The sequence below is a fragment of the Trichomonas vaginalis genome, chromosome IV (assembly GCF_026262505.1).
Source record: "Trichomonas vaginalis G3 chromosome IV, whole genome shotgun sequence".
NCBI classification, from domain to species: Eukaryota; Parabasalia; order Trichomonadida; family Trichomonadidae; genus Trichomonas; species Trichomonas vaginalis.
Window position 1 is genome coordinate 19020244 of NC_067206.1, and position 25946 is coordinate 19046189.

At 31.4% G+C, this 25946-nt stretch overlaps 8 protein-coding genes and 3 pseudogenes across 11 annotated transcripts, besides 16 other annotated features; 3 read left to right on the plus strand and 8 right to left on the minus strand.

Annotated features, from left to right (window-relative positions):
• Positions 1-244: 244 nt before the first annotated feature.
• On the plus strand, positions 245-1410 carry TVAGG3_0125550 (LP04239P family; the record flags this gene model as incomplete). The annotated part of the gene is made up of 1 exon (XM_051223743.1): positions 245-1410. A coding segment is annotated over one exon (1166 nt), but the record flags the coding sequence as incomplete, so codon positions are not given.
• A 992-nt stretch (positions 1411-2402) lies between these two features.
• On the plus strand, positions 2403-2962 carry TVAGG3_0125560 (uncharacterized protein; the record flags this gene model as incomplete). The annotated part of the gene is made up of 1 exon (XM_001287717.1): positions 2697-2849. One exon carries the CDS (start codon positions 2697-2699, stop codon positions 2847-2849), a length of 153 nt encoding a protein of 50 aa, XP_001287718.1.
• A 61-nt stretch (positions 2963-3023) lies between these two features.
• Positions 3024-5285: a mobile genetic element.
• Positions 3764-4251, minus strand: TVAGG3_0125580 (annotated as a pseudogene). The gene has a single exon. A coding segment is annotated over exon 1 (488 nt).
• TVAGG3_0125590 (MULE transposase domain-containing protein) lies at positions 4350-5212 on the minus strand (the record flags this gene model as incomplete). The annotated part of the gene is made up of 1 exon (XM_001291652.1): positions 4350-5212. A coding segment is annotated over one exon (863 nt), but the record flags the coding sequence as incomplete, so codon positions are not given.
• A 24-nt stretch (positions 5286-5309) lies between the features above and the next one.
• Positions 5310-5519, minus strand: TVAGG3_0125600 (uncharacterized protein; the record flags this gene model as incomplete). The annotated part of the gene is made up of 1 exon (XM_051223744.1): positions 5310-5519. The coding sequence occupies one exon, from the start codon at positions 5517-5519 to the stop codon at positions 5310-5312; it is 210 nt and encodes a 69-aa protein (XP_051108730.1).
• Positions 5520-5522: 3 nt separating this feature from the next.
• Positions 5523-6625: a mobile genetic element.
• A 990-nt stretch (positions 6626-7615) lies between these two features.
• Positions 7616-7821: a mobile genetic element.
• Positions 7822-10367: 2546 nt separating this feature from the next.
• Positions 10368-10571: a mobile genetic element.
• A 1545-nt stretch (positions 10572-12116) lies between these two features.
• Positions 12117-12153: a mobile genetic element.
• Positions 12117-12153: a terminal%2Cinverted (terminal inverted repeat of Banshee-A3 transposon ID:TVAGG3_0125640).
• A 1008-nt stretch (positions 12154-13161) lies between these two features.
• Positions 13162-13189: a terminal%2Cinverted (terminal inverted repeat of Mariner transposon ID:TVAGG3_0125650).
• Positions 13162-14465: a mobile genetic element.
• Positions 13242-14369, minus strand: TVAGG3_0125660 (annotated as a pseudogene). The gene has a single exon. A coding segment is annotated over exon 1 (1128 nt).
• Positions 14438-14465: a terminal%2Cinverted (terminal inverted repeat of Mariner transposon ID:TVAGG3_0125650).
• A 180-nt stretch (positions 14466-14645) lies between these two features.
• Positions 14646-14682: a mobile genetic element.
• Positions 14646-14682: a terminal%2Cinverted (terminal inverted repeat of Banshee-A3 transposon ID:TVAGG3_0125670).
• A 145-nt stretch (positions 14683-14827) lies between these two features.
• Positions 14828-15030: a mobile genetic element.
• A 618-nt stretch (positions 15031-15648) lies between these two features.
• Positions 15649-15701: a mobile genetic element.
• Positions 15649-15701: a terminal%2Cinverted (terminal inverted repeat of LTR286 transposon ID:TVAGG3_0125690).
• A 57-nt stretch (positions 15702-15758) lies between these two features.
• Positions 15759-16575: a mobile genetic element.
• A 2854-nt stretch (positions 16576-19429) lies between these two features.
• Positions 19430-19750, minus strand: TVAGG3_0125710 (uncharacterized protein; the record flags this gene model as incomplete). The annotated part of the gene is made up of 1 exon (XM_051223745.1): positions 19430-19750. The coding sequence occupies one exon, from the start codon at positions 19748-19750 to the stop codon at positions 19430-19432; it is 321 nt and encodes a 106-aa protein (XP_051108731.1).
• A 139-nt stretch (positions 19751-19889) lies between these two features.
• Positions 19890-20132, minus strand: TVAGG3_0125720 (uncharacterized protein; the record flags this gene model as incomplete). Its single annotated transcript, XM_051223746.1, has 1 exon — positions 19890-20132. One exon carries the CDS (start codon positions 20130-20132, stop codon positions 19890-19892), a length of 243 nt encoding a protein of 80 aa, XP_051108732.1.
• A 582-nt stretch (positions 20133-20714) lies between these two features.
• On the minus strand, positions 20715-21212 carry TVAGG3_0125730 (uncharacterized protein; the record flags this gene model as incomplete). Its single annotated transcript, XM_051223747.1, has 1 exon — positions 20715-21212. One exon carries the CDS (start codon positions 21210-21212, stop codon positions 20715-20717), a length of 498 nt encoding a protein of 165 aa, XP_051108733.1.
• Positions 21213-21248: 36 nt separating this feature from the next.
• Positions 21249-22768: a mobile genetic element.
• Positions 21296-22688, minus strand: TVAGG3_0125750 (uncharacterized protein; the record flags this gene model as incomplete). The annotated part of the gene is made up of 1 exon (XM_051223748.1): positions 21296-22688. A coding segment is annotated over one exon (1393 nt), but the record flags the coding sequence as incomplete, so codon positions are not given.
• Positions 22769-23389: 621 nt separating the features above from the next.
• Positions 23390-24093, plus strand: TVAGG3_0125760 (annotated as a pseudogene). The gene has a single exon. A coding segment is annotated over exon 1 (704 nt).
• Positions 24094-25946: the final 1853 nt, after the last annotated feature.

Below are 25946 nucleotides of genomic sequence, written 5' to 3' on the forward strand. Positions count from 1 at the left end.
TTTCAATAATTTTTTATCGTAATTTGTAAAATTCGTTCTTTTATAGCTGTTTAAATAATCCAAAACCATGATATTTATTATTGTTAATTATTCCTAATCATGTTTTTTTTCCATTAATTTTAATTTTTTATTTTCTGAACCATTTAAATTAATTTTGTTAAGAATATTTTTTCATTATAGACTTCTCAAATAATTAAATTATTCTCAAATTCTCACAAATTATTTCATTTCAAATTTGTTTAAAATGAATTTGTACACCTTAGTTGATTCAGCTTGGCTTGAAACAGCTCTAGCACAGATTCAAAGGCGCACACCGTTAGCCATTGTTCTCACAAATGTTCCATTAGTCAACAACACTATTCGTTCATCAATTAACAAGATAACATTTTACAAAACTCTCTTATGTAATAGACTAATTACTATTGAAGAGTACTTACATCATACATACAAACTTCAAGAGTTTACTACTTTCTACATTAAATATAATAATCGACTCTACGAGTGTTCATCCATTTTGAAACACAGAGATGACACTCTCCTTACCGATTATTTGATATTACAAAGTTCAAACGACTCTCGTATACAGGAAGAACCCTCATCAGCCAGCACTCCTCTACAACGCCAGCTCTCTGCCAACACCTCGACACAGCAACAACTCTCTGCCAACACTCCTCTTCAACGCCAGCTCTCTGCCAGCACTCCTCTACAACGCCAGCTTTCATCAGCCAGCACTACCAACACTCCCCCACAGCCACAACTCTCAATAGCCAACGCTCCTCTACAAAGCCCACTTTCTTCCAACACCCCGCCACAACGCCAGCTCTCTGCCAACGCTCCTCTTCAACGCCACCTTTCATTAGCTAGCAGTACCAACGCTCCTCTACACAGCCCACTTTCTTCCAACACCCCGCCACAACGCCAGCTCTCTGCCAACGCTCCTCTTCAACGCCAGCTTTCATTAGCTAGCAGTACCAACACTCCCCCACAGCCACAACTCTCTGCCAACACCCCTCTTCAGCGCCAGCTATCTGCCAACACTCTTCTACAGCAACAACTCTCTGCCAACACTCCCCCACAACGACAGCTCTCTGCCAATACTCAGCCTCAGCCTCACCCATCTGTGTCTATTCCCTTTAAGCGCGGGAGACCCAAAGTTAATGTACCAAAAGATCTTAAGGTAACTATTAGAAACCTAATTGAGCAGCATGGCCATCTTGGAATAATCTCCGCCTATAACCAAATAAATAAAGATATCGAATATGCCAAATCTCATTTTGAGGCATTTTTGGACATGAAGACGGGTATTGTTCCACAGCCCACGCCTACCCAAGCATGGTTCTCCGCTATTGAACGTTTTAAGCCCCTGAATCAAATTTCTTCCACAATTCCTTCCGGACTTATGATTGAAGAGTCTCCATTATCATTTCCATCTGAGCTGAGGAACATTAAATATCTTACAAACCCTCTTCCACATCCCCCTCAAGACATATGGTAGAAAGAGCTTTTAGAGAGCTAGGCTTGGCACGTCCAAGGGGACCCTATCGGCCAAAAGGAAAGACAAGATACTTAGCTGCCTTTCCTAACCAAATATGGCACGTTGATATCCACTTTCTTGGCAAAAAGAGAAGTCAGATTCTTTATGCTGTGATTGATGACTGCACAAGGCTCATCATAGAATGGCAGCATCTTTCGTCAAAACATGCTAGCCAAACAGTGAAAGTAATTAAGAGAGCAATAGCCCGTTATGGACCACCACATACAATTTGGTCCGATAATGGCGGCGAGAATAAAGGCGAGTTCGTAAAGGCTATGAGGGTTCGGGGGATCAATAATGTATATATTGTCCCCCATTGCCCATACCAAAATGGGAAAATCGAGCGTAGGGATGCGTTAAACACGCCATTTGACCGGGCGTACATTTTTTTTGTTCGCCCAAAAATTTCGCCATTTGAGAAATTCAAAAATTAAAAATAAAATTTTAATCTTGATTTTTTTATTTTCGTGATTTTTTTGAAACTTACATAAGCGATCAAATACTTTTTTTAAGTAATCGTTTATTATATATAAATATATCTTAATAAATTTAATTCCTTAAGAAAGAGCGTGTTCAAATTTAAAATCTCATACAATATTTTCTTAATGGCGTATTTTTCTGAGGTCGCCCAAATAAAGGCGAATTCAAAATTGAGAACTCCAAGGCGTATGGCGAGTATTCAAAAAGTACGCCACTTACAAAATATTGAATGTGGATTATCAATTTTTTGGCGTGTTCAATTTCAAATTTTGATATTTATATTTATTTTATTCAGTATAATGCTAAGAATTAAAATATAAAATTCATAGAATTTTTTCTTTGAAAATATTTTACATTTTTATTAGACCACTCCTAGACTAGTCCTCAGGTTATCCTCAGATCATCCTCAGACTACTCCTTATCAGATTACTCATCATCCTCAGACTACTCCTTAGACCCCTCCACATCAGATTACTCCTCAGATCTTCCTCATAAGACTCCTCCTCAGATCTTCCTCCTGAGACTACTCTTCAGACTACTCCTTAGAGTCCTCCTCATCAGACTAGTCCTGAGACTAGTCCTCAGACTACTCCTGAAACTACTCCTCAGATTATCCTCAAACTACTCCTCAGATTATCCTCAAACTACTCCTCGGTCTAATCCTCAGACTCCTCCTCAGATTATGCTCAGATTATCCTCAAACTCCTCAGATTATCCTCAGACTAGTCCTCAAACTCCTCAGTCTAATCCTCAGACTCCTCAGACTACTCCTCAGACTACTCCTCAAACTACTCCTCAGACTACTCCTCAAACTACTCCTCAAACTCCTCCTTAGATTATCACTTTACATATATATATCGATAACTAAATAATTACTTATTATACTTTCTTTATTTTTTTTAATTTTAAAATAATATTAATATATCTTTCTACGTTTAATGATGAAAAGAGAAAGAGGAGTAAAAAGAGGAAAGAGAAAAGAAACAGAGAGAGAAAAAAAAAAGAAAGAGGGGGCACAAACTTGCCCAGTGAGGTGAAGTGAAAAGTAACAGGTTTGCATGTCAGAAATGTAAAGTGTCAGATTTGAAACAAAAAATGGATTAATTTATTATTATATGATAGAGAGATTTGGTAAGTTACTATCAAATTTGTAAGTAAGGGAAAAAAAGTAAGAAAGAAAAAAAATTAAAAAAAAATAAAAAGCCACTCGCTTCGCTCGCGGTTGACAAAAAGAACAAATTCGAAAAATAATTGTATGAAATTACGAAACTAAGCCACTCGCTTCGCTCGCGGCTTAAGAAAAGAACATATTTCAGATTATCGATACTAAGAATTTTTTTATTTTATTACATTTTTTTGCATTTTTTTAAAGCTTCTTAACTTAAATCATGGAATGTCTCAAAGACAAAAGTAGCATACAGCATGTAAAGCTAAAGAAAGATAATCATAATTAATACCTTAATTTTTAATATTACGCATTTTTAGGTGCAAAATTTAAAAACATTCTAATACAATAGAGCAGTTTCCAAAAGTAGCATACAGCATGCAAAGCTAAAGAAAGATAATCATAATTAATACCTTTAAAGTTTAAAATCTTGATTTTTTTTAAAATCAAATATTTATAACTTTAATACATACAGCTTAAACCTTATACTTGTTTTCTCTTGTGAGAAAGCAATCTTACAAAGCTAACAATCCTAAAAAATAAAGAATTAAAATTTAATAATTAATCTAAAATTAAAATCAAAATTAAATAAAATGAGTTCTTTGTAATAATACTTTCAAGGTAGGATATATTTTAGTGGGATCTATTGAGTCATCACTAACAGCATTGAGCAATCTATTGAGCATTGAAATACTCTCGATTTTTCTTTGTCTTTTTACATCAATTTCTGCGTTAGTTGCTTTTTCCATGATCCTAATAACACGGTCATCTGCTGGATTTTGATCAATTTTGAGTTTGATAACGAAAGATGGTATCACTTTTGTATAAATTTCTATAATAACATCATCAATTCTGAGATTTTTTCGATCAGGAAAATAGTCATGTTTGAGTGTTCTAAAATGAGCTTCGGCAATATTGTTAGTTGCGTCGCCTTCACGCCTGTCACGAGCAATCCATCTTGATATGTTGTAACGCCATTGTCTGTTAAAGTATTGAGATGCTGTTGGATCTGTGTCGAGCAACTCCAGAACTTGATCATAGGCAGCATTTGCTTCTTCCTCATGTTCTGCATCTAATTTGAAGACTAAATCCTTCATCAAATTATAGAATTGTTCAAATTTTTCTTGAGAAGAAAACTTATTTGATTTGCGAAGAATTGCACGAAGAACATGTACTCCGCACCAAAGTATTTGAGCTTGTGGAATGCTTTCTTCTATTGCTTGAGCTATCTGTGGAGCACAGTCCATGCTAATGTATTCTGGCTCAATTGTTACCCATCTGAGATAGGCGCACACGCAAACTTGAATGTTTTGATAAGTGTCTGGTTGACAAAAGAAATATAAAAAAGGGAAAATGTGAAAATCTTTGATTTTGCCAGTAAATGCATACAATGGAATGTTTGATCGCAACAATTTATAGGTGCTGTCTATATGAAATGTCTTGATACTATGCGCATAAGCTTTGCCTTCAAAAGGCGCGTAATAGAAACACATATTATTGTCTGAGACTTCAAATGCAATGAGATCATCTGGAGATTCTTCTTGTACTGTCTGAACAAAGATTTGCAATGACACAACATCGTCAGGAGAATATCTAGTTTGAAGAGCATGTATTCTCTCTGCAAATTGTTTGATTGCACGTGGTTTTTGAGCGTACATCTCTGGAATGGACAGACCTGTAAGAGGAATTTCAAGATCTTTGAATGCATTTAGCTGTGCTATCGCTCTTTGATTGTCATCTGTTTGGAAGTAATGTTCTAAATATTTGCGATAAAAGACAGACGAATATTGACTTTTGTCATTTGGGGCGGAATGATCATGTTCTTCAACTATTTTGATTAGTTTGTATTTATTTTGATCCAAGATTGCAACATTAAAATGTGCAGGACATTTTGGATATTTGCAGTGGAATGAAATCTGAGATCTTTCTTTCCTGACACGTTCACCATATCCATACTGTGCTTGAATTTCTTGTTTAACTCCAAATTTACAAAGATCCATAACAGTAAAGATAGTTTCTTCTTCTAATTCCATTTGAAATTGTTATATACGAAAACGATAAAAACAGTTTGACAGAAAAGTGACAACTTTACGTGTCAAAAATAGAAAAAGTGTCATTTTATTCGTAATATTAAAATGAATCATCATAATCTTCTTCATAAGGGTCTTCATAATCTTCTTGATATTCTTCTTCATAATTTACTTCGGATTCTTCTTCTTCATTACTATCTTCTTCTATTTCAACCGGATTCGCCTTATTTTCTTCTTCTTCAACTTCCTCGCCTTCTTTTTCCCATTCATCTTCTTCGATTCCTTGGAGCTCTGGCATCTCATTGGCCATAAGTGTTGTAAACGAAAACGATAAAAATGGTTTGACAGAAAAAGTGACGCTTTACATGGCAAAAAATAGAGCCTTACTTTTGAGATACTTGAGATTGAAACTGAATCTTATGAGGCGGTGATCTTGAATCACTACCTCATAAGGTTCAGTTTCATATAAAATTTGTTGCAATTTGTTATTCTTTTGCAATTATTTCTTATAAGATTTTACATCTTTTAGCGGGGAATGTTTGTTATCATGTATATATTATAAATATCTACACGATAACGAACATTCCTCGCTAAATTGCTGAGAAACTTTGAGGAAATGTCGAACAATTTCCTCAAAGTTTCTCAGATTTATATAGATAACTAGAGTCCCCTAGGCACTGATTCTGGTTCAGTACCTAGGAGGCTCTAGTTCTCTAACGAACTGATAAAATGTTTTTAAATTTTTGGATATTGCTACCTGTGAAGCACTGACTTCGAGTCAGTACCTCACAGGTAGCAATTACATTGAAAGATGGGGAGAAACTTTGTCCGAATGTTAAAACTATTCGGACAAAGTTTCTCCCATTTGTAGTGGAGATGGAAGGCTTTGAGTATATTATATTAATATATACCCCAAAGCCTTCCATCTCCACTTGAAAGTTCCAAAACTTTGGGTTAATAGTTTGCAATTAACCCAAAGTTTTGGAACTTTCTAGAAGGAATTGCAGGGTAAGAGGTACATATTCATACTATGTACCTCTTACCCTCCAATTCCTTCCTTAACATAAACAAATTTGGAGTTAATTGTTTGCAATTAACTCCGGGTTTGTTGACCTCCAAATGAAAATGAAAGGGTAAGAGGTATATAGTGACCCTATATGCCTCTTACCCTTTAATTCTCATTAATTATGGGAGAAACTTTGGCCGAATGTTAAATTATTCGACCAAAGTTTCTCCCATTTTTTGAAGGGATTGGAGGCTATGAGATACTGATGCAATATCAGTACCTCATGGCCTCCAATTCCATCCTGAAACTGATCAAAGTGGACCTTACATGCATTTGAAATTTGCCATGTAAAGTCCACTTTTTGAGAGAGAGGATTTGACTGCGTCAAATCCTCTTTTTCGTTTACGAGATAAGTGAACCTGGAAGAAAATCTTGAGAGACTCCATCCACAATCCATTTTGCCGGCATTCCCCTCTTCCAAATTGGAAGTTTCTTGCACATTTCAGATGGGCTATAGTGAATTTGTTTTCCATTCACATAATGAGTTGGTAATGCTAGATGAGGTTTAGCATTATAGTACTCAACCCATTGTTGAATCTTTGCCCATGACAACTCTCTGCTCTCTATGTTAGGCCACAAGCGCTCGATTTTCCCATTTTGGTATGGGCAATGGGGGACAATATATACATTATTGATCCCCCGAACCCTCATAGCCTTTACGAACTCGCCTTTATTCTCGCCGCCATTATCGGACCAAATTGTATGTGGTGGTCCATAACGGGCTATTGCTCTCTTAATTACTTTCACTGTTTGGCTAGCATGTTTTGACGAAAGATGCTGCCATTCTATGATGAGCCTTGTGCAGTCATCAATCACAGCATAAAGAATCTGACTTCTCTTTTTGCCAAGAAAGTGGATATCAACGTGGAGTGTGGTAGAATTTACGAAAAAGTGACACTAGAAAAGTGGCACTTAACCTTAAATTTCCAAACACTATTTTTGATTGTATTTTGTTATTTATATATTTATATATATAAATATATTTATATATGTATATTTATATATTTATATATGTATATTTATATATTTATATATTTATATATTTATATATTTATATATGTATATTTATATATTTATATATTTATATATGTATATTTATATATTTATATATGTATATTTATATATGTATATTTATATATTTATATATCTATATTTATATATTGTTTCGTACCGAAATGGCTCACAAAAAGTGACAGAAAACCTTAAATTGCGCGGCAATTTTAATTAAAAAAATAAACATTAATTTTTGTGATTGATATTATGCATTTTATTTATATTATATAAGATTTAAATTTAGGGGAAAAATTGGAAAAAAAATAAGATTGGAAGTCTTTAGGTAAGAAGGAAAGGGCAAGAGATATATAGTGTACCTATATACCTCTTGCCCTTTCATTCTAAGTAGAAATGGGAGAAACTTTGTCCGCATCATCAGTTATGCGGACAAAGTTTCTCCGATTTCTAATGGAATTGCAGGCTATGAGGCACTGATATATAATCAGTACCTCATAGCCTACAATTCCCCTTATTAGACTTCCAAACTTTGAGTTAATGTCTTGAACATTAACTCAAAGTTTGGAAAACTTCTCGTAAGAATCAATCGTCAAAAACCTCGATTGCAGTTATATTCATTGTGTTAAATTTGATTTATTTTGAATTTTTTATAAATTAAATTTTATATAACATAAAGCGTTATGAATTAGTATTTCCATATGAATTTTATCTCGAAAATAGTAATTCTGTCCAGTTATATTTCGGTTAATTTTGGAAATTTCTAGAATACTTTAAGATAGTATGATTATATATAACTCTGCCTTCATGATTTATTTTAGCTTTCGCGCAAATATCAGTTAACTTAACTCCATTATTTGATTTTGTGATGGCTTCACAAAGCCAATCAATATCAATCTCTTCTGGAGAATGTCTTCTCATCTAGAATATTTTCAATACTTTACATACAAACATTTTTATTTCTAAAAAACTTTTAATTTTTTCTAGGATATATGAATGAAAATAGTTAGAACAAGATTTTGAAGCTCAAAACATTAAAAATTATTAAAGATTTGTATAATATGATTAAAAATGGGAAATAATATGAGGCAATATAAAGGAATATGAATATTAAATAAATATATCTAAATAGAAAGAATCAGAAAAATCAAATTATTGGCGCCAAAAATGTCACTTTTTTGTGAGCCATTTCGGTATGAGATATGTATATTTATATATTTATATATGTATATTTATATATGTATATTTATATATGTATATTTATATATGTATATTTATATATGTATATTTATATATGTATATTTATATATGTATATTTATATATGTATATTTATATATGTATATTTATATATGTATATTTATATATGTATATTTATATATGTATATTTATATATGTATATTTATATATGTATATTTATATATGTATATTTATATATGTATATTTATATATGTATATTTATATATGTATATTTATATATGTATATTTATATATGTATATTTATATATGTATATTTATATATGTATATTTATATATGTATATTTATATATGTATATTTATATATGTATATTTATATATGTATATTTATATATGTATATTTATATATGTATATTTATATATGTATATTTATATATGTATATTTATATATGTATATTTATATATGTATATTTATATATGTATATTTATATATGTATATTTATATATGTATATTTATATATGTATATTTATATATGTATATTTATAATGTATATTATATATGTATATTTATATATGTATATTTATATATGTATATTTATATATGTATATTTATATATGTATATTTATATATGTATATTTATATATGTATATTTATATATGTATATTTATATATGTATATTTATATATGTATATTTATATATGTATATTTATATATGTATATTTATATATGTATATTTATATATGTATATTTATATATGTATATTTATATATGTATATTTATATATGTATATTTATATATGTATATTTATATATGTATATTTATATATGTATTTATATATGTATATTTATATATGTATATTTATATATGTATATTTATATATGTATATTTATATATGTATATTTATATATGTATATTTATATATGTATATTTATATATGTAAATACTTATATATGTATATATTTATAGATGTATATATTTAAAAGACGGTGGTTCACCAACGTGATTATGAAAATGATGTCCATTTACAAATCTGTATTGATTAGATTTCATTTCAAAGGTAAAGTTAGCACTACAACTTCCCCATCTACAGTAATGTCTAATAATTGTTACTCCATCTGAATTCAAATGCGAATCTTTCCGATAATTGCAGTTAGCACGCATCTCTGCTTGAACTCCATATTGAAGATAATGAATGAAATCAATATATTGTTTTCTATCAGCAAGGGGTGCAGGAACGGATTGATTCATTTAAAAAATGAAAAAAGTGAGAATTGTAAATAATTAAGGTTAATATTGAATAAATAATACATCAAACTAGTTTTAGAGTTGATAGTAAGAAGCGAAGAACACTACCAGTAAGATACAGCAGTAGTAGCTGCTTCATGCTGCATTGAGTATTGTTGAATAATTTGAAGTAGTGGTTTTTGAAACCAGCACCCCTATGAGAGCGCTGGCGACCGAAACACCACTAGTAAGATTGTGTATTAGAAACTGCTTCATGCTGTGTTGAGTAAGCTTCGATATCTTTATCAGACCACCTTTAAATTAACCACTCACATTCTCACCGTGGTCCATCTAAAATTTGTAAACTTTATGACATAAAATTATATTATATGCAGGATCCCACCTATTACTTAATCTTTTTGGAATAAATGCTTTAGAATATTTATCGATTGATTGTAATTTTTTGTATAAAAAAAGTTTTTTATTGTTTCGTACCGAAATGGCTCACAAAAAGTGACAGAAAACCTTAAATTGCGCGGCAATTTTAATTAAAAAAATAAACATTAATTTTTGTGATTGATATTATGCATTTTATTTATATTATATAAGATTTAAATTTAGGGGAAAAATTGGAAAAAAAATAAGATTGGAAGTCTTTAGGTAAGAAGGAAAGGGCAAGAGATATATAGTGTACCTATATACCTCTTGCCCTTTCATTCTAAGTAGAAATGGGAGAAACTTTGTCCGCATCATCAGTTATGCGGACAAAGTTTCTCCGATTTCTAATGGGAATTGGCTATGAGGCACTGATATATAATCAGTACCTCATAGCCTACAATTCCCCTTATTAGACTTCCAAACTTTGAGTTAATGTCTTGACATTAACTCAAAGTTTGGAAAACTTCTCGTAAGAATCAATCGTCAAAAACCTCGATTGCAGTTATATTCATTGTGTTAAATTTGATTTATTTTGAATTTTTTATAAATTAAATTTTATATAACATAAAGCGTTATGAATTAGTATTTCCATATGAATTTTATCTCGAAAATAGTAATTCTGTCCAGTTATATTTCGGTTAATTTTGGAAATTTCTAGGAATACTTTAAGATAGTATGATTATATATAACTCTGCCTTCATGATTTATTTTAGCTTTCGCGCAAATATCAGTTAACTTAACTCCATTATTTGATTTTGTGATGGCTTCACAAAGCCAATCAATATCAATCTCTTCTGGAGAATGTCTTCTCATCTAGAATATTTTCAATACTTTACATACAAACATTTTTATTTCTAAAAAACTTTTTAATTTTTTCTAGGATATATGAATGAAAATAGTTAGAACAAGATTTTGAAGCTCAAAACATTAAAAATTATTAAAGATTTGTATAATATGATTAAAAATGGGAAATAATATGAGGCAATATAAAGGAATATGAATATTAAATAAATATATCTAAATAGAAAGAATCAGAAAAATCAAATTATTGGCGCCAAAAATGTCACTTTTTTGTGAGCCATTTCGGTATGAGATAAAAAAAGTTTTTTATTTATATTAAAAATATATTCGGTTAATGATATTATCTTATAATTTGTAAATAAATCTAGTAATAAAATAACTTTAATAGTTGGTGTCACTTTTTCGAAAATTCTGGTTTTTTCTATGATGAGCCTTGTGCAGTCATCAATCACAGCATAAAGAATCTGACTTCTCTTTTTGCCAAGAAAGTGGATATCAACGTGCCATATTTGGTTAGGAAAGGCAGCTAAGTATCTTGTCTTTCCTTTTGGCCGATAGGGTCCCCTTGGACGTGCCAAGCCTAGCTCTCTAAAAGCTCTTTCTACCATATGTCTTGAGGGGGATGTGGAAGAGGGTTTGTAAGATATTTAATGTTCCTCAGCTCAGATGGAAATGATAATGGAGACTCTTCAATCATAAGTCCGGAAGGAATTGTGGAAGAAATTTGATTCAGGGGCTTAAAACGTTCAATAGCGGAGAACCATGCTTGGGTAGGCGTGGGCTGTGGAACAATACCCGTCTTCATGTCCAAAAATGCCTCAAAATGAGATTTGGCATATTCGATATCTTTATTTATTTGGTTATAGGCGGAGATTATTCCAAGATGGCCATGCTGCTCAATTAGGTTTCTAATAGTTACCTTAAGATCTTTTGGTACATTAACTTTGGGTCTCCCGCGCTTAAAGGGAATAGACACAGATGGGTGAGGCTGAGGCTGAGTATTGGCAGAGAGCTGTCGTTGTGGGGGAGTGTTGGCAGAGAGTTGGCGTTGTGTCTGGGTGTTGGCAGAGAGTTGTTGCTGTGGAACAGAGTTGGTAGTGCTGGCTGATGAAAGCTGGCGTTGTAGAGGAGTGCTGGCTGATGAGGGTTCTTCCTGTATACTAGAGTCGTTTTGTAATAAACAGAAATTCATCAAAAGCGACAGCTCTCAATTTTTTGACATTTGTAAATTCTAAATTGAATGAGAAAAATGAAATAATACTAAGCATAATACAATATTCTAGATTTAATTATAATTAGGAAAAAGTTAGTTTTGAGAGTACTTTTCATAGGCATATAGAATGAAATCTTCTGAAAAATAATATCACATAAACTCATATTATTTTCTAATATATAACTATTTTATATAAAAATCAAATTCAATGATCTTAAAAGCGAAGGATAAACCTCAAAATTTACGAATATAATGAGTGGGAATATAATGCTTATCTATCATAAAACCATATGAAATATCAATTTTTGCTTTACGCCTAATTTTTGACGACAATTAGCAAAAAATGTTAAATGTTAACACTCAGTCCATTTGAATATGAAAAATAAAATTGACTTTGATTAAATGTTTTTATTTATCATGCAATTCTTCTTGCGACCAAAGATTTGAATAAAATTTCAAAAAATAAGATAGCTTAAAAATAACATACGGTAGTGTTTACTAATAGATGAATAGTATATAAATTCTATTAAAATGGATTTGATCCAAAAAAATATATAAAATTTGATCATAAATAAAATCGTTTTAAATTACTTCTTCATTTAAATTATAACAATTATTTTTGGTTTTATATTTTTTTGGATCAAATCCATTTTAATAGAATTTATATACTATTCATCTATTAGTAAACACTACCGTATATTATTTTTTAAGCTATCTTATTTTTTGAACTTTTATTCAAATCTTTGGTCGCAAGAAGAATTGCATGATAAATAAAAACATTTAATCAAAGTCAATTTTATTTTTCATATTCAAATGGACTGAGTGTTAACATTTAACATTTTTTGCTAATTGTCGTCAAAAATTAGGCGTAAAGCAAAAATTGATATTTCATATGGTTTTATGATAGATAAGCATTATATTCCCACTCATTATATTCGTAAATTTTGAGGTTTATCCTTCGCTTTTAAGATCATTGAATTTGATTTTTATATAAAATAGTTATATATAGGGTGTCCAAAGGTGTGTTTAGCACAAACCTGAATACTGCGAATAGAAATAAACAAGTTACATATATATAAAGTTTATTTAAATATAATCACCATTGGATTCAATCACGCGTTCGCAGCGATCGATCCAGGCTTCAAAGACACGCTTTAAATCATCATGAGAAAATTGCTCAAATTGCTCTCTTACAAAATTTTCAAGATCATCTGGACTCGCGAATTCGCGTCCTTCAGCTCTCTTTTTTAGCGTGCCGAATAAATAAAAGTCAGAGGGTACAATATCAGGTGAATAAATTGGGTTTGGAACAACTTTGACATTGTTTTCCACCAAGTAATTCATTACCTTATGACTTTTGTGAACTCTTGAATTATCAAAATGAATTGCAAACTTTTGTTTTTGTTGTTTGGATTTCTCAAACTCATCAGAATTGATAATTTGAGTAAGAACATTGTCAATTAGATACTGAGCATTCATCGTATTAGGTTTTTGAAGAATATCAATTGCGATGATGCCATTCACGCCCCAAAAAACCGACAACATCATCATTGGTGTGTTAATTTTTTTCTTCGGGAATGTTTGCGGATTTTCATCCTTCGGGATCCACATGATTCTGGCTTCTGTTGCATATTGAAACCAAGACTCATCCCCTGTTACTAAAAAGCGAAACTTCTTGGATTGATACGCACCCAATATAGAGAGGAGCTCTTTCGAAGATTGGACTCTAGATTTTTTTTGAACTGAATTAAGGTTGTGCGGAACCCAACGTGTATACGCTAGTTTGTAGTTCAAATAATTGTGCAGATAATAACTGACTGTTGTACGTGGTATCTTTGTCATCTCCTCTATCCTTCTGAGTGATGCTCTTGGGTCTTCATCTAGCGCTTGAAGAATTGCTTTGATTTTTCTTTGATCCGGCGATTTTTTGTCAATTTTTATGATGGGCGCCTTTTTGTTCATGAAGTGATACATCCTAACATGATACGTTACAGTGGAATAGCTAGGAGCATCCATACCGAAGCATTTTACCAATGTCTCGTAGATTTTTTACAGTCTTTGCATTTTTTTGCAAGAGCGAGGATGTTTTCTTTATGATTCATTAAAAAAATGAAAAAAAATCCCGCCAAAATTTCCCGCGAAACCGCCTCTTGTCTCAAAATTCATTTTATATCCCGGCATGGCGCCAAAATACAACATACTCATCATATACATATATTCATATTTTTTATTATATATTTATAATCAGCATATATCTCCTTTAATAGTCTCATATAGAGCGCTGTGCTAAACGCACCTTTGGACACCCTATATTAGAAAATAATATGAGTTTATGTGATATTATTTTTCAGAAGATTTCATTCTATATGCCTATGAAAAGTACTCTCAAAACTAACTTTTTCCTAATTATAATTAAATCTAGAATATTGTATTATGCTTAGTATTATTTCATTTTTCTCATTCAATTTAGAATTTACAAATGTCAAAAAATTGAGAGCTGTCACTTTTGATGAATTTCTGTTTATTACACTCTTGTAACAGATTTCAAAAGACATATTTTTGCCGATAAATTGGCAAAATTTTACATATCAAATAATCAGGCAGTTTTTGAAAGAATTCAAAGAGCTCCGATAATGTGAATTCGTTTCTGTTACCAATATAGATTAATGTAATAAACGAAAAAGGGATTTGACTCTGTCAAATCCCCGCTCACAAAAAGTGGACTTTACATGTCAAATTTCAAATGCGTGTAAGGTCCACTTTGATGAGTTTTAGCAAGGAATTGAAGGCCATGAGTTACTGACATTTCATCAGTATCTCATAGCCTCCAATTCCTTCAAAAAATGGGAGAAACTTTGTCCGAATAGTTTAACATGACACATTTTTTAATACTTTGTAATGCATGAAAAATAGCGTGACTTCATTTTTGACAGTTTACAAATGTAAAGTGTTGCATCCTTAAAAACTTGGAAATATATACATTCATGAATTATCTTGTATATTAATTGAAAATCCATAAAACCCTAACAATATTTTTTCTTAAAAAAAAACTATAAAAATATAAATAAAATTAATCGTTAAATAAAAATATTTGATATTAGAATTTTATTGGAAAAATAAAAAACTTAATATTTTAAAGAAATACTTAAATACTTGAATGTTTTAACTTTTACATTATCATATAGACTCTCAAATTATTGATTGGAAACGGTTTGAGGGTTATCAATTTAAAAAAAATTGTGAGTTTTTTAGATTTTTGGCAATGAGTTTTAAAAATTTGTGAGTGAGAATGTGTGTTGATGCTTGGCACTTTGAAGGGAAGATGTTCTGGGTTCACAATTATTAATGGGATAAATAAAATGATTATAAATATAATATATTAGAAAATAATTTGCAAAATCTCTCCATTTTTATAAATTTAATAATAGAAGTTGATCTATATAGAAAGAGCGTTTTATCTATTAAGTTTTTGGCTTTTGCCTTCAAATCATTAATATAATTTTTTTCAAAAAAATTGTTTTATTTAAAATAAACAAATTTTATCAAATAACTAGTATTTTTAAATTATCTTTTGAAAAATTGAAAAATTTACAAATTAAAAAATGGAAGACATCTTGGTTCGTCTCGAAAACCCAGAAGATCTTAAAACTTTTCAACTCCCAACCGTTCCCGCCGATCAGGTTCTCAACGTAATTGAAGAAAAATATCAAGAATACATTAATAATCCAAATGTAACTCTCGAAGATACGGCAAAAACACTTTCAATAGGAAAAGAACATTTGAAAAAAATTTTCGTACTACTCGGCTATCCAATAAAAGAAAGAGGAAGACCAAAGAAAAAAATTTTTGAGGAAGATGTATACAAAATTTTGGAAATTAAAGCACAATATGACATTGGATATAAAAGGATCAAAGAATCATATTTCGAAAAAGTCGAAAGATTTACATTCAACGAGGCTTTCAAAATTTTCAATCAACAACATTTGTTTACATTTCACAGGCATCAGAAAATCGACGAACATCCACATGAATACGTTGCTCAATATGTTAATCAATTGTGGCATACTGATTTGAAATTTCTGAAGGACGATAACGGTAACCTTCAATATTTAATTTCATTTCTTGATGACAGAAGCAGATACATTATTTGCTGGGATGTTTTCGATACAAAAGAAATGAAAAATACTGCCAGAGTATTTCGTCACGCAATTGATTTAGTCAAATTAGTTCCACATGGAATTCTCACAGATAATGGAACAGAATTCATTGGAAAAGATTTTGAAGCGGTTTGCCAAGAATTCAATATAAAATATTTCAAAACTCATCCGTACTCTCCAGAGGAAAATGGAAAAATTGAAAGGAGTTGGGAGACTCTTTTCAAGACAAACCCCGGAGTGAACGTCTTTGAGTTCATACTCAAATCATACAAATTTTTGTCGAATAGTTTGATATAAAGACAAAAAATTTACAATTTTTAATTAAATCCGAACAATCTTACATATGCAGCCGAAGCACACTCATAAATTACTCTCAATATCCACTCAAATCATACAAATTTTTGTCGAATAGTTTGATATAAAGACAAAAAATTTACAATTTTTAATTAAATCCGAACAATCTTACATATGCAGCCGAAGCACACTCACAAATTACTCTCAATATCCACTCAAATCATACAAATTTTTGTCGAATAGTTTGATATAAAGACAAAAAATTTACAATTTTTAATTAAATCCGAACAATCTTACATATGCAGCCGAAGCACACTCACAAATTACTCTCAATATCCACTCAAATCATACAAAGTTTTATATTTTCATTTTATTGTTTCTTAATAAAGAATTTACTTTAATATTCTTAATTGTTTTCTTTTTTATATTTAATTTTTGATATCTATTTTAAAAAACTTATACAAATTCGAGTCAGCTAATAATTTAATTGAAAAAATAAAAAGAAAACATATAATTTTTAATCCGTCTAATTGAATAAGCAATATTATAAATATTATGTTAAACGGTTAATTTTTTCTCAAAAAAATTATTTCGAATTTCCGAAATTTTTGACATTTTGGCTGAGAACTATGGTCTGCGAGGTACATAGATAGAATCAGTACCTCGCAGACTATAGTTCTCTATATGGCGCCGAAAATTTTTGGTGAAATGCAACGACATTTCACCAAAAATTTTTCGGCGCCATAGGAAGAATTGGAGGGTGTGAGATACTATTACATGCTATAGTACTCACACCCTCCAATTCTTAGCCAAAATGGCTAAAATTGGGTGCAATTTTTTACATTGCACCCAATTTTTAGCCATTTTGGCTGAGAACTATGGTCTGCGAGGTACATAGATAGAATCAGTACCTCGCAGACTATAGTTCTCTATATGGCGCCGAAAATTTTTGGTGAAATGTCGTCGCATTTCACCAAAAATTTTTCGGCGCCATAGGAAGAATTGGAGGGTGTGAGATACTATTACATGCTATAGTACTCACACCCTCCAACTCCCAATCAAAATCGCATAAAATTTGCTACTTATCTTCAGATTACCTCCCATTATAAAATATATCATTGCTATCTCATTGTACTATATTTCCACCCTATTGTATTTAAAAATATAATTTTTTTGATAATATATTTTTATATCTTGAATTTTCAAACAATATATTCACAGATAATATAATGGGAAATCTATCTCAACCTAGCCTTAAAGTACCAAACTCCTGCTTGCATTCTCACTCACAAATATTAAACATCCATCTCCAAAAAACTAAATTCTTCACAATTTTTTTTAAAATTGAGAACATAAAGAACGTATGCATTCAATAATTTAAGATACTAACAAATATTAAAAACTTCAAAATATCAGATAATAACGTTTTTCAATTAAAAAAAATATCATTTTGCTTTTCAATTCGAACATAAATCTTAAATATTTTTAATTAATATCTGATTTACAGCATTATTATCCATTTATAAATCTGACAAATAAATGACAAAACCATCATAAATAATGTCACTTTTTGTCAAAAGTGAAGTCACGCTATTTTTCATGCACAACACATTTTTTAATACTTTAAATGATGATCAAAAAGATAAAATATTTGAAATTGTAAAGCTTCATTACGACCCATATTCGGCAAAGTCAATTCAAATGCTTGCCATTCTAAAAGATTTTCAGCCAGCAGCTGATTTTTTTATTCAAGTTACAAAATATTTATGGAATGACATTGCGAATCATGATACTTACATTTATTTCAAGGCCGATAATAAAATTGATCATCAAACCAGATTCACAAAGACTTCTCGACTTTTTTTGAATCCTCTTTCCAAATCGATTTCGAAACTCTTACTGCTAAAACTGAATTTTTTGAGTTTAATTGTTCCTTTAAGGGTGATAAGCTTCAGTTCTCATATGTATGTCAAAAAGTTGAGAACATAAATGGGAGAGTTTCACCAAGTCACCCAGTTTTGTTCACTTTTTGATGTGAAAAAACCGTTTTTCACCAAAATATTTTTTACCAAAAAAGGGGATATGTTAATATTATTCATAAATTAAAATCACAGACATGAAAACTTAAAATAAGATACTACATATTATAACACAGCTAAATACAAACTTTTATTGCGGTTCATAACTAGATAAAATATGATTTTAGATTTCAATGAATTTCAATATATTCTCAAATTTATCCATTCAAATAAGTTTTTCATAATAATTCAGATTGTTTCTCAAATTTTTTACGAATTTTTTAACAATTTTACCCTCAACGATATTACTCTGCAATCGATTAATTACCCTCAAAAAATTTTTCGCTCATACATCTAAAGCTGAAAGCTTTAAGTCGTTACTTATACGGGGGGAGATATCATTTTTTCCGATTTTTTTGAAAAAAAATATCATTTTTTCCGAAATTTTTTCATCGATAAATAACTCAATATATACTAGATATCTAGATGAGTTGAATTAGGGTTATATGTAATATTATATACAGAATTATTATATATAGCTATTTCTAAAATTGATAATATTTGTAAGTTAATGCAATTCAACATCATAGTTAGTATACCTAAGTCGTGTACTGTGGCACTGCGCGCCTCCGTACACAACTTAGCTGTTTTGACACTTTACGAAACCGTTAACGTATATTTTACAACACAAACGACAACACTAACTTAACCTTAAATATTTATAAAGCCGCCAACCACTTCACCTCACTAATGAAAAAATAAACGTTTTCACAAACGACTTCACTAATGTAAAAAATAAACGTTCTCACTTACAAAAGTATTGCAACTCCTCCCATTGCTGTGCTTCACATAACAGCTCATAATCTTCTGACTCACTTTCTTCTTCATATAGGTCAAAGTCACTGTCAAAATGAATGTTAGTAAGTTTTGACAAAGCTAATGAAACACGTTTACCGTTTGTATCGTATGCTTGTATAAACTTTCCATTCTTCATTCCTTCATAAACGCTCAAACTAATTTTACCCTTTCTCCCTCGTATCTGATAGAATGTATTTTCACGAGGAACGAAGAACAAATTCTTGAACTCATGACCGTTGTAGTTTGTTATCTCAATAGTTTTCGTCATTTATATAAAAATAAACTTAAAAATTAATGATATCACCACCCTCACACGTATGAAAACATAGCCCAAAAATATATTTAGGGTAGAAGGGTAGATCTAACCTCATTTCTACCCTCATTTCTACCCTGTTGAATTCATTGCTTTATTCCTCACTGTCGTCTGCTTTCTCCAACTCTTCTAACTTCTTCTTAAGTTCAGCAATGTTGTCCTCATGAAGTTTAATCTTTCTCAAAATTCCTTCTTTATCTAATGGTTGCTTTATCTTTCTAAACTGAACTCTACCATCCTTCATAGTATGAATGTAAAAACCTTCTGGAATAGTTCCTGATTTAATGTATTCTACCAAAAACTTTTGTTTCATTGCTTCAGTGACTTTATTTGTCATTTTACTCTAAGGTGAAGCTAGCACAGCGATAATGGATTTCATGACTTTTTAGTATTTCATGCAATCTTAACAGATAGCCTTACAAGTACTTCCAGTGTCCCTAGCTGTCCCTCCTTTTTATATAACTCCATGACATTTATAATCTCGCGAAACTTAACAGGTAGCATAACAGATTAAAATCAGATGAGGTTTTGAACCAAAATTTCTAAGCAACGTTGTCAAGGATTTTGAGGAACTAGGGACAGAGTGTGGCAAAGTCCAAGATTTAATTTATCTTCATCTGTTTCATCAGCTATCTCATCTAATATGCCAATATTTTATTCATAACTCGTGGCAAACCCACTAACTTTCATTATGTTCATCTACATGCTTCATCTGATAGAAAGTATGACTTTCATTAACTCTGTGAGATAATGAAAACTACTAGGGACAGAGACCATGGCAAAGTTTATGACTTTCATTATTTCCAGAACTTAATGAAAACTACTAGGGACAGAGACCATGGCAAAGTTCATGATTTAATTTATTCTCTCACTAACAACAAATACAAAACTCCAACACTAACGACAAAAATAAATGTCCTCACTTCTTAACAAAGTAATATGTGCTTCTTACACCACCATAGCTCAAACGTTTCTTTTCAAACATCGATTGAAACTTATTTTGAGCCACTGGCTTTAGTCTCTTTTTCTTCAAATACGCCAAGAAATCTTCTTCACATCTTTTCACTTCATAGCCTTCTTTAAACTCCTCCTTGTTAAGTTCTATGAAATCCTTTATCTCATTCTTTGTTGCAATGGCTTCTTCACGAACGACATCATGAACGATTTCAACACTGTTCTCATGTATGACCTCCTCACTGTTCTCATGAACTATTTCATCACTGTTCTCATGTATGACCTCCTCACTGTTCTCATGAACTATTTCATCATTGTTCTCATGAACGACCTCCTCACTGTCTTTCATAAGCGTTTCAAAGTCTCCTTTACTCATTACTTCAATCTCATGCTGTTCACAATAGTACTTAAACTCACTGTATATGTCTTTGTTGTATGTTATATTGCTTCCCATGTACTCCATGAATTTTTCAAGCACTTCCTCATAATTCACTGTTTCTTTCTTTCCACGACCTTCTAATATCATACTTGCTTCGTAAATATAACTTCTTGCAGAACCGTCTCGCTTTCTACTTCTTTTCACAAATTCTCTCATCTTGCCACCAAATACATTTGAACTACATGCAAAGAATTCATTCTCCTTCGCAAATTCTTTATATCTTCTGTAGCACTCTGTACAATTCCATCCGGATACAAACTTTTCATAGAACTCCTCGTAAAACATTTGGTAAGGTGTTTTGTTCATTTCGATGAGTTCTTGTTTAGCCCTGGTGAATGGTATCTTCCTTACATCAAATTCACTTAAATCTTTCCTCATGAAGTACGTCAGTAAGTTTGAATAAAACTCTTCATTAAAGCTTTCAATGAGATTTGAGAAATATTCGTAATTTCCTTTGTATCTGCTGCTTACGTCAATGACAACAAATCTTCTGTCGTCTTTGTCAATCTTTACTGAGTTGAAGTTGTTAGATATCATGATGATATTACAAACATTCTCTATCTTTCTTACTGGCTGACACTTCTGATTTAAGTCCAACTGAGTCTCTGTTACTATTGACTTTAGTGCGTCGTGGTTCATGACCTTAGACGTATCGCATGAGCTTAGTTCATTGCATACGATGAGCTTCATGTTCTCAATAGCAGCATTGAATCTACCAACCACATTCTCTATTGCCGTTATATTATTGTTGGCGTACTTGCTAATGAGCTCGCATAGAACATTACTAAGTACATTCTTACCAGTTCCTTGCTTTCCTATTAACAAAAGTACTGTTCCAGTCTTTCCACAAGGATTTTGAACGATGTAGGCGAACCAGTTCAAAACATACTCATAAAGCTCTTCATCCTCATTACATATGACATCGTGAACATGTTTCAAATATCCTTCAATAACGCTTTCATCTACTTCATTCAGTACCTCATACTCATATCCTCTGAAATAGCTGTAAATGTCATCTCTTTCGTCAAAGAATCTCATGCCTGACTTCATAAGATAGTTCTTGTTCTGACCCGCTTCATAAATCATCAGTGCGTTCACATCCTTCTCCTCAATACGTCCTACATAAACACTCTTCATGAGCTTATTGAATTCCTTGCTATCTACTGACACAAGTGTTGTTGTGTCTCGTATTCCATCATAATCTTTCACTAGATATGTCATACGTGCTCCGTCAATAACGACAACACATCTTCTTAAGTCATTTATAACACTAACTATGTCAATACCTTCTTCACTCATGTACTTATTTCTTCTCAAGTCCTTTAGTGTGAAAGTGTCTCTAAGTTCTATTTCAAGCAATTCATTTACATGTCCTTTGCAATACTTCTCTATAAAATATTTCTGTCGTTCTTTACTAAGTTTCTTAACAGCTCTGAAGAACCATGTGTTTTGACTCAAACATCCTTCACAACTTCTCTCATTCATTCCTAGTTCTTTCATGTCATTATCTTCAACCTCTATGGTCTCATTGACTAAGGTCAAAGGTTCTTAGTCATTGCTGGTCTTATCTGAAACAATGTTTGTGCAACAGGTTTAACTAGTTCAGCAACGTCCTTCCTTAATATGAATAGCTGTTTCCACTCATCTTTGCTAACAGTTCTTTCATAACCACTGACAGTAATGATTTCATTTGCTGACCTTAGACACTTATGTTCTATCATTTGTATTGCTTTTGTGTAAGGCTTTCGTGAGCATAGGTTGTATATGTCATTCCTGCAATGTTCATTCATGCCAATAGTACTAAATCCTTTCTTTGCTGTTGAGTGCATAATATCCATTAGTTCCTGTGTTCGTATTGCTGTCTCATAAAATACAACAAGACCTTTGTCATCTATGACGTACTTACCGAAAACATTGCTTATATTCTTTAACCATGAAATAACATCCTCATTCATGCTGTCAAACATGAAGTAAGGTCTTACATACTCTTCACTTATAAGATACTCCACAAAGTACTTGTTAAGCTCTATGTCCTCGTGAGCGATTTCATTAGGTTTGATATTAGTTCCTTTTGTCATTGCTGTCATGTACTTCACTCTCATAGTTCCTTTCAATAGCTTAAAAATACTTCATTGTTTCATAACTGCTCTAAATTCTGTTCAAAATTCGTACAACATAACTTTTAACATTAGTGAAAGAACATGAGCGAAACAACAACATCTAACATTACAGAAGAAGTCAATGACAATGCCGATGAAAACATTACAGAAGGAGCTAGTGAAAATATTGACGAGTTCAGTGAGGAAGAAGATATTGAGGACGTCAATGAGAACGTTAGTGGGGAACAAACTCAATGGGAAACATTGAGAAATCATGAAGATTATGAGATTTGTACGACATATCCTTTTACTATTCGTCGAAAGAAAAAAAACATATTAAGAGTGAATGCTTAAATAATCATGGTTATATTGAGCTTAGTTTAAACAACAAAACGCATTTAAAGCATAGAATTATTGCAGAACAGTGGATTGAAAATCCAAACAATTTGAAAGAAATAGACCATATAAATCATGATAGAACGGACAACAGAATCTCAAACCTTCGTTGGTGTTCTAGATCTGAAAACAATAGAAATAAAAGCAAGTATGGCGATATAGTTTATGAGTTCGTTGATGAAATATCTGACGAAGCTGTTGAAATAACAGATTATGGTAAGCATTCGTTTGAGTTCTACTACTATGTTGAGAATGAGGACGCATTCTATTATTATACAGGTCTTAACTATCGAAAACTTCATATAAACTTTACAAAAACAGGTGATGCTTATGTTTGTATGATAGATACAGAAAACAAGAGAGTAATTTTATGCATAAACAAATTCAAACGCTTGTACGGCTTCATGTAGGACAAACATTATTTTTCAACACTAACGCCAACACTTAGGACAAACATTCATGACTAACATTACTGTATAACATAAATGTTTTGTCATGACCTCATCGTATATGTTTTGTCATGATTTCATCGTTAATGTTTTGTCATGATTTCATCGTAAATGTTTTGTCATGATTTCATCGTAAATGTTTTGTCAAAACTTCATCGTATATGCTTTGTCAAGGTTTCTTCGTAAATGTTTTGTCATGACCTCATCGTAAATGTTTTGTCATGATTTCATCGTAAATGTTTTGTCAAAACTTCATCGTACATGTTTTGTCATGATTTCATCGTATATGTTTTGTCATGATTTCATCGTTAATGTTTTGTCATGATTTCATCGTAAATGTTTTGTCATGATTTCATCGTAAATGTTTTGTCATGATTTCATCGTTAATGTTTTGTCATGATTTCATCGTAAATGTTTTGTCATGATTTCATCGTTAATGTTTTGTCAAAACTTCTTCGTAATGAGTGTAAATGATCCAAAAATAATGTTTATGTTAGAATGTTAGATCTAACACCTTTTCTAACATGTTTTCTAACATGACCTCATCGTAAATGTTTTGTTATGACCTCATGGAACTTAAACGTATATGTTTTGTCATGACCTCATGGAACTTAAACGTAAATGTTTTGTTATGACCTCATGGAACTTAAACGTATATGTTTTGTCATGACCTCATCGTAAATGTTTTGTCATGACCTCATCGTAAATGTTTTGTCATGATTTCTTCATCGTATATGCTTTGTCATGACCTCATGGAACTTAAACGTAAATGTTTTGTCATGATTTCTTCATCGTATATGCTTTGTCAAGGTTTCTTCGTATATGTTTTGTCATGACCTCATCGTAAATGTTTTGTCATGACCTCATCGTAAATGTTTTGTTATGACCTCATGGAACTTAAACGTAAATGTTTTGTTATGACCTCATCGTAATGAGTGTAAATGACCCAAAAATAATGTTTATGTTAGAATGTTAGATCTAACACCTTTTCTAACATGCTTTCTAACATGACCTCATGGAACTTAAACGTAAATGTTTTGTCATGACCTCATGGAACTTAAACGTATATGCTTTGTCAAGGTTTCTTCGTATATGTTTTGTCATGACCTCATCGTAAATGTTTTGTTATGACCTCATGGAACTTAAACGTAAATGTTTTGTTATGACCTCATGGAACTTAAACGTAAATGTTTTGTCATGACCTCATCGTAAATGTTTTGTTATGACCTCATCGTATATGTTTTGTCATGACCTCATCGTATATGTTTTGTCATGACCTCATGGAACTTAAACGTAAATGTTTTGTTATGACCTCATGGAACTTAAACGTATATGTTTTGTCATGACCTCATCGTAAATGTTTTGTCATGACCTCATCGTAAATGTTTTGTCATGATTTCTTCATCGTATATGCTTTGTCAAGGTTTCTTCGTATATGTTTTGTCATGACCTCATCGTAAATGTTTTGTCATGACCTCATCGTAAATGTTTTGTTATGACCTCATGGAACTTAAACGTAAATGTTTTGTTATGACCTCATCGTAATGAGTGTAAATGACCCAAAAATAATGTTTATGTTAGAATGTTAGATCTAACACCTTTTCTAACATGCTTTCTAACATGACCTCATGGAACTTAAACGTAAATGTTTTGTCATGACCTCATGGAACTTAAACGTATATGCTTTGTCAAGGTTTCTTCGTATATGTTTTGTCATGACCTCATCGTAAATGTTTTGTTATGACCTCATGGAACTTAAACGTAAATGTTTTGTTATGACCTCATGGAACTTAAACGTAAATGTTTTGTCATGA